We start from the raw sequence: 8,250 nt of genomic DNA, 5'->3' as shown, positions 1-8,250 counted from the left end.
TATATATATATATATATATATATATATATATATATATATATATATATATATATATATATATATATATATATATATAAGCTATTAGACACACATATTATATAAATATTCAACACATGTAAGCTCTAGAAGAGTCACGAGATTATTCTATAAAATGTTAACGTCTAGTGACAATCCTCAAGATTGTACTATATCTCTTCTCTACACTCCTTTGAAACAATCAGTTTACTTTAAGTCATGTAGAACTTGAAGATTGTTATCTTTAGGGGGAGATAGGGAGTACATTTACTTGAATCAATGGGGAAAGTTGCAAATAAATACTTAAATAGACAAACCCCGAAATCCCGAAGATTATGTCTGGAAAGTCAGAATTATGCTCTGAAGGCTATGGTCGTACTTTTTTTCCCTTAACTAAGTTTTTCCCACATGATTTTCTTAAGTTAAGGTTTTTAATGAAGCAACCAGTACAATATATGATTTCACAAATATCATGTACTCTTTTCTTCAACTAGGTTTTTCCCACGTAATTTTCCTAGTGAAGTTTTTAACGAGGCATGATTATATTCAAATATACTATCCATATATATATATACCTTGTACTCTTTTCTCGACTAGTTTTTACGACAGAGTTTTTCTAGCGAGTTTTTAACGAGACATGATTATGGCATGATAATGTACAAAGGGGAGTGTTATGAATCTTATTAAGTATGGACATTATTTCTATTGATTACGTGACGGTCTGAGATTTATGATTACACTTATTGCTTCCGTTATAATTGTATATTATATATATGTTTGTAGTTTCTTTGTACATGAATGGATGATGGAATAAAGTTGTTATCATTTCTATATTCTCTCAGCATTGTAACTATGTTCTTCTTCCTTTCTCTTATATGTTCATTACAAATACAATCCGTTTCTCCGGGATAGCTACGAGTTAAAGGCAATAATCACAATAATTTTATATTTAATATTTGTATTTTTTTAATATAAGCATAATATCATTAATTTAATTCTGTAACGAGTTGTGCCACTGCCAGCGTTGAGTAATTTTATAAGTTATATGAATGTTTCTTGAAATTAAAGGGCAATTACGCGTCTTTGCCAAATGCTGCGCTTGACAATTTCAGTACCGTACCACTGGGCAATAATATTTGAGTCTTTGTTTTTGTTATTCAATTTCAATACTTTTGTTGTAATATAGGTGGTTAAAAGGTTTTTTTTTTTTTTTTTTTAATAATTTTATGTTGATCAACGCTTAAAAACAAAGGGCGATAGAAATGGCAGATCAGATGGACTAGGATGGCTAACAATGTTGCACTGCACGCACGCATGTCCCCCATATTAGGACCACTAGACCTAACAATTCATAAATACAAACACTTTATAAAAAATAATAATAATAATAATAATAATAATACAAACAACATTTCTAAAACGGGTTGAATGGATTGTTAGGAACTTAGGGCCACTATGTTATGATTCTAGTAGTTGTGTTTGGTTAGGACTTGTCTTGTTGAACTATTATATTATTCTTGTATAGTTTTACGTGAATACTCTTCAGACTTTCAATCCTCATCTGGTATCATAGTTTCTAGGTTTGGTCATGGCAACAATCGGCTCTAATAACGGCTCTATTGGAGAATCCTCTAAACGGACTGTTTCCGAGGTTGTCATGTCCACTTCGTTACAATCCAATAATTCCCTATCCTCCCCACATCATTTTGTATCAATTAAGCTGACCTCTCGCAATTACCTTTTCTGGCGCACACAATTAATACCCCTCTTACTAGGCCAAGGACTGTTAGGGTACGTTGATGGCTCGTTGCAATGTCTGAGCCTTGCGCCGCTCCTCCCGCTGATGGTGTCTCGGCTGCTTCGTCACACGCTCATGATGACTGGCTTCGTCAAGACCAGGCGATTCTCTCCCGTAGGCGATTCAACAACCTACGGGGTTAGGGAGAACAAATAACCAAAGAGTCAATCAGGAATGCACGTAGGTATCCTAGTCTCTAAGTCACTCACGCGAGCAAATTAACAAGGATTAGAACAAGGAATTGCTCCACTGCACCCTCATGGTTTATCAACTACAAGTCCATCAAACACATATTACCCATTTTCATAGGAAAAATCGGGTTTATGCAAGGGGTGGCTAGAATTCATCACCCAACTCTCGTTGAGCAAGGAATCCTCAAAATATATGCCAATGAATGTGTACATCAAACACTAGCAAGATTCAACACAACACCCTCGTAAACACATGAACCCTAGGTTGGAGTTTTACCCATATGCAATAATCACAAATAAAGTACCAATAAAGACAATACAACCCTAGCTCAAGTCCAAAAGCTATCTACTCACACATCATAAGTATAAATAAAGGAAGAACACAAGTGAAAATCATAAACATTGCATAAGAAAATAAAAGAAGGGAAAGGAAAACTTTTCTATTGAGATGATGGTAAAGTCTTGAAATCCAAGCATGAATCCTTCAATACAAACTTCCAAAGTGTTAAGAACCTAAAACATAAGCCTAATCTAACACCAAAATATGAAAGGAATGAGTAGAAAATGAGCAGGAAACGACCATGGGTCGAAATCGAGTTGAAATATAATGCTTAAAATGAACTTAAATAGTGAACAAGGGGTGGGTGACACGGCCATGGACACGACCGTGTAGGTGGCCTTTGTCCTAGACCTTTGGAACTACTGTTTTTCATTGTAAATCGGCCATAATAAAAATAATAATAATAATAATAATAATAATAATAATATTATTATTATTATTATTATTATTATTATTATTACTATTATTATTACATATGATTTTTAAATAAATCATTCTATAACAATGACAGTAGTGTAAAAGAAAATCATGATGTGTAAGTATTTATCAAACAAAGTATTTAAATTCTATTACATAGAGTTTACATTCACCTTGTATGGTTAAAATCTAGTTCTATATATATATGATCAAATGAGTCCACCGCATTTCATGAGTACGTGTGGACAGATCTGGACTATTGAATGCTTAAGATTAATGACTTAGATAATTTTGAAGTACTAAAACTGATGAGAAGGATTAAACGTGTCTAAAAAATTATAGTCTAGATGTTAAAGGGCAAAAATGATAATCTGGACTTAAATTTAGAATTGTCATAAAAAACAAGGGCTATGGTGCAATTAACTATTTTGATATGCTAAACAAATTATTTGAATTTGTACATAATTTCTTATTTGGGGCATATTGCAGCCGTCATATAGGTGTGGTGTGAATCCATCGTACTCGGTTAGGGAGTAAATGAATGCTGCGCTATTCCGCCTTTCAGAGGTCTTTATCGTCTACTCGCCTATATATACATAAGCAGCGTAGCGAGCATGTATTGAATCTTACTAAGAAAAATAAAAACACGTGCTACCAAGCCCTAAACATGCAGCCCAACTGCACTAGTTCATTGCCACCCAAACCTCGCCGGCATTTGACGGAGAAACACCGGCGGGAGCAAATGAAAGGCCTTTATCGTCGCCTCGCCTCTCTCGTACCCCATGAAAAATCTCTGGTATGCTTTCGTCTATTCGTGGATAAGTGATTGTACATCTTGAAAAAAAACATATTTTTTTCTGTAATTACTTTTGTAATTTGAATCGTGTATCTTGTAATGTCTGATTGTGTCTCTTAAGGTATTCACATTTTTTCCTGTAATTACTTTTGTAATTTCAATTGTGCATCTTGTAATCTCTGATTGTGTCTCTTAAGAGTTTTCACATTTTTTCCTGTAATTACTTTTGTAATTTGAATCGTGTATCTTGTAATGTCTGATTGTGTCTTTTATAATACCTTATTGTACAGTTCTCACATTCACACGTACAGACCAATGTTCTCATTTGATCGTGCTTTAAAACTAGGGTTAATTAATTAATGATTTGTTGTGGACGTACAGGAAAAATCTCCGGCCTTTGACGTGTTGGATCATGCCACTAACTACATCAAACAACTAGAGAGCAACGTTAATGAGCTGAAAGCAAGAAAGGATAGCCTACAACTCCCAGTCTCCATAACCGTGAATGAATGTGAGGGAGGTGAAAGTTTGGAGATAAATATAGTGTGTGGATTGGAGAAGAAGGAGGTGATGAAGATGCATAAAGTGTTTCGGATTCTTCAAGAGGAAGGCGCACAAGTTGTGAGTGCAACCAACTCAACTGTGGATCTCAAGATCTACCATACAATTATTTGCAAGGTGTAGTATACTATACTTGTTTGGTTAATTGCAGGATTCATATATCTATAGTTGTTTTGTTGCCAACGTTAATTGTTTTTCTTGATCTTTGTTGGATAGGCATTTTCACCCAGAATTGGAATGGATACCACTCGAGTGCAAGAACGGTTGAAGAATTTTATTTCTGATCTCATATGATTTCTACAATCTATAGAAATACATACAAATACAAATGTAATAGGCCTAGGAAGTAAAAAATGTTTATTTCTAACCTCATATGATTTCTACAATCTATAGAAATACATACAAATACAAATGTAATAGGCCCAGGAAGTAAAAAATGTTTGTGTAATTGTTTAATTAAATTAATGGTTCAGATTATTTTTGTTTTAGTAATTTTCTTTTTAATACCTTTGCAACTCCATCAGTATAAACTTTAGTAACGCAATATTCCATTAACTATTTATTATTCTTAATTTATTCATTGATTTCATAACTAGGTCTTAGGTTCTTACCTCATCCTAATCAAAGTTGGGCATAATACAAACATTAGGACGTACGTATGACAAAATTTGATATTACATTGAATAATACACCACTGCCCCATTTTATATGTCCTACTTATTATTCATGGGTCAAACCAGCTCTTTATTTTTCGTTTATTTTCTTTAGTACTCCTCAGTCCCAAAATGAATAATGTCTTATTTGATTTTGGCATGCACTTTAAGACAAACAAAACAATTAGACTCTCTTTTCATTTATGCCCTTGTCTTCTCAAACTAACTAATCTAGTGCTCTGTACCACTCTTCTTCTTCCTTCATCTCATTTTACTATGGAGTGCTTTTCTACAGGGCATTTCTTCATCTTTCTTCCCACAAATAATCCATAACTTTTTTGTGTTCTATTCTTCTTTAATTTATACACCCAGTAATTATACCAAAAAAAATAAATAAATACATGAACATAATAATTTTAAAAATCACCAGATCTGCATGCAACTGTAAGAATAGCTAGAAAAACATAGATAGTGATGTTTACAGATCTAAAGGATTGTTGCCACACTACGGATTTCAACGGCGGCAAAGGTTATCGATTTAGCGAGTAATAAACTTTCCACAGGAGCATACGGAGGTGGTGACTTTTGAAACCCATTAATTGCAAAAAGAAAGAAGAAATGAAGAAGAAAAAGATAACGAATGGGATTCTGAAGAGTAAACATTCTGAAACTAAAGTGGGAAGAGCAAAGAAGATATATTTACAATTGGGCACACCTTTTGAGGTTGGAGTGGATGATAGTTGTCTGCACTAAAGTATTGTGTGTAGTTATGGTTAAAATTAAAGGGTAATATTGTAAAGAGATACAAATATAATGATGTGTATTTTTAGAAAGTGAACACCATCTTGGGACGGACGAAAATGGAAAGTAAGACAGGTAAAATAGGACGGAAGGAGTACTTTTTACTAATTTTGAAATGTAATTTTTTTTGTTTAATAGTATTTTAGTGTAGTTTCTAAATATATAATTTTTGTATATTAATAATAAACTTAATATTATAAAAAATTGAATTAAAAATAAGTTTAGTCAAACCTCGTTAACCGAACCAGACACATAAAATGTGACGGAGGAGTATATAAGAGTGTACTAAAAAAATTTTAAATTACGTTTAAGTCACATATCTACAAATGCAATTTAAAACTTACATAATAATATTGACATCATATGCCACGTAGACCGTGAAGTATAGGAACTGCATGCTGCCAATTCAACAAGTGTTTGTATAGTTTCTGCTGAGGTTGTTTCATACTGACAATCTGACACCGCCGAAGCTCTCTTTAGGGGTGTTTGTTCTAATTTAATGTATTTTGGTATATTAAAAATATATATTATATTTAGAGAAAATACATTATTTTGTATTAATACCTTATAGGGATTCAAACCTATAACTTCCATTTAGAAAAATCACTTTGTGCTACTGGTCTACAAAGTCATTGTCATTCATACTTTAAATAAATTGCATGACTTACAAAACTCTAATTTATCAAAAAACTAATTAATTGAAATTTTAACATAAACATATTGTTATGATTAACTCACAAAATCTCTTACAACAATTAACTATTTTTTTAAAAAAAACATTAAAAAACTTATTCAATCCCTCTCAACTTTTCCATCTGGACCATCACTATTCAACCCCCTCCTAGCTATCTGCCACATGCATGAAATGACATTACATTAAAATCTCACGGTCGGCCATTAAAAGTTAAAATTTGTCATATCTCCAATCAATTAACATAACGTGTGTGGTTGTCACTACTGTCAGTAGAATAAATCTAACGTGTCGGCCATTAATAATGTTATACTACTATTTTAGAGAATGTTATATTTTGATGTTTTATTTAAAACTGAAGTATGTAATATAAATATGTTTGGTTGAAGAGATTTTTTTAAGGTTGTGATGATTGTTTAAGTAAATTTTAAAATTAAAATAAATAAATTAGGCAATGGAAAAATATAGAACTAAATGATTTAAAATTAATTAACTAAGAATTTGAACTAAACATGAAAAATTATATTGCATAATTTGAACTAAACATGAAAATCTTATATTCCAAGCAAATATAACTTTGGTTATCTTATATAACTTGAACAAAACTACCCCTAAAACCAATATTAATAGTTAATATTTTAAAAGAATGTGAGTCCTAGCATTCATCTTACCATTCATTATCTAACTCAATCTTAAAAATTATTCTTTCCCCAGTTTAATTGTTTTGAAAATTTTGTGTGAACCTATAGTTTTAAACAAATTATATTTTAATTACTTTTTTTTATTTATTATCATTATAAAAATTATAATTGTAATTATTATTATTATTATTTATATTTAAATTAAACATGAAAAGTTAAAAGTAATATAATTTGAACAGGTAATATAATTTGAAAAAAACTAGGGAATATGACATTTCAAAACTTATAATCATTTTATAATGTTGTATATTTTGAATAAAATATCTCCTAGTATATTACTTGATCGTGACAATAAAAGTTAAAAAATAAGGTGAAAGAGTAAACGGTTTTGTTTGGTTTTATGGGAGCCGAACTTCAAATTGTATACCATTGACTCAGTCACGTTGCTGACAATCTGGGTCACTCCATTGAGTAAAATGTTAGAATTTTTAGTATAAAATGATATTTAAGTGGTTAGTTTTTATATAAATATAAGTGGAGTTTACTTCAGATTTGGGTCGGGTCAAAGTGAATTTAGATTCTTCGTAGCGAAACAAAGATATTGATATATTATATTGTACGCTCAAAACGGATAATGTGCAAACGAAATTGATTTTCAGAGTATATTCATTTGAGTTGGAAAGGTTTTGTAAAAGCACTTGTCCTACATTGATTTGGGAGGTGGATTTGTACCATTATATATACAATGTTCTTTTAAAAATATGTTAAATTATATATTATATATAGAAGCTCTTTTTCGCATGCATAAGGTGCAAATCAAATCTCAAAATAAATGTAAAAAAGACTTAAATTCTTGACGTGGGCACAAATGTCATCTGTTTTGTCAGGTTTTTTGGGCGCCGGAAAAAGGTTTTAAATTAAAGTCAAGAGTAATGTGGACTTTGAAGTTTTGATGACTTCAAATTGTAGCCATTGTCTCAGTCAAGTTGGTGACAATCTGGACCACTCCATATATGGAGTAAAATATGTCAAAGAAGTTTTCAAATATATGGAACACAATTCTCGTTTTTGATAATTACAAATTCGTTTGTTACAAATTCTTTTGTGGTCTAGTGACACCAAGTTGAATAGATACTACATTGTTGAAGTAGATAAATTGTTGCGCCTAAAGGTAGTCGGAAAGCTGAGGGATGGTAACTAGAGTGCTCGAGACTGCCAACAATGCTGCCATAGCCCATAATTCTCGACGAAGATAATTCATACATACATACATATATATATATATATATATATATATATATATATATATATATATATATATATATATATATATATATATATATATA

At 31.3% G+C, this 8,250-nt stretch overlaps 1 protein-coding gene across 1 annotated transcript; it reads left to right on the top strand.

The window, feature by feature from the left end:
• The first annotated feature begins 3,274 nt into the window (after nucleotides 1-3,274).
• On the top strand, nucleotides 3,275-4,606 carry LOC116015120 (transcription factor bHLH168-like). Its single transcript, XM_031255133.1, has 3 exons — nucleotides 3,275-3,557; nucleotides 3,939-4,235; nucleotides 4,335-4,606. The coding sequence occupies exons 1-3, from the start codon at nucleotides 3,303-3,305 to the stop codon at nucleotides 4,410-4,412; spliced, it is 630 nt and encodes a 209-aa protein (XP_031110993.1). The 5' UTR covers nucleotides 3,275-3,302; the 3' UTR covers nucleotides 4,413-4,606.
• Nucleotides 4,607-8,250: the final 3,644 nt, after the last annotated feature.

This window comes from Ipomoea triloba, chromosome 4 (genome assembly GCF_003576645.1).
Source record: "Ipomoea triloba cultivar NCNSP0323 chromosome 4, ASM357664v1".
Taxonomy (NCBI): Eukaryota; Viridiplantae; Streptophyta; class Magnoliopsida; order Solanales; family Convolvulaceae; genus Ipomoea; species Ipomoea triloba.
Note: the sequence above shows the minus strand (reverse complement) of the source record. Positions and strands in the feature narration are given on the sequence as shown.

Excerpts from the sequence above, each read along its gene's own strand:
- LOC116015120 (XM_031255133.1), top strand. The coding sequence starts at position 3,303 with ATGCTGCGCTATTCCGCCTTTCAGAGGTCTTTATCGTCTACTCGCCTA. Across the intron at positions 3,558-3,938 it reads TACCCCATGAAAAATCTCTG|GAAAAATCTCCGGCCTTTGA; the intron begins GTATGCTTTCGT and ends GTGGACGTACAG. Across the intron at positions 4,236-4,334 it reads ACCATACAATTATTTGCAAG|GCATTTTCACCCAGAATTGG; the intron begins GTGTAGTATACT and ends TTTGTTGGATAG.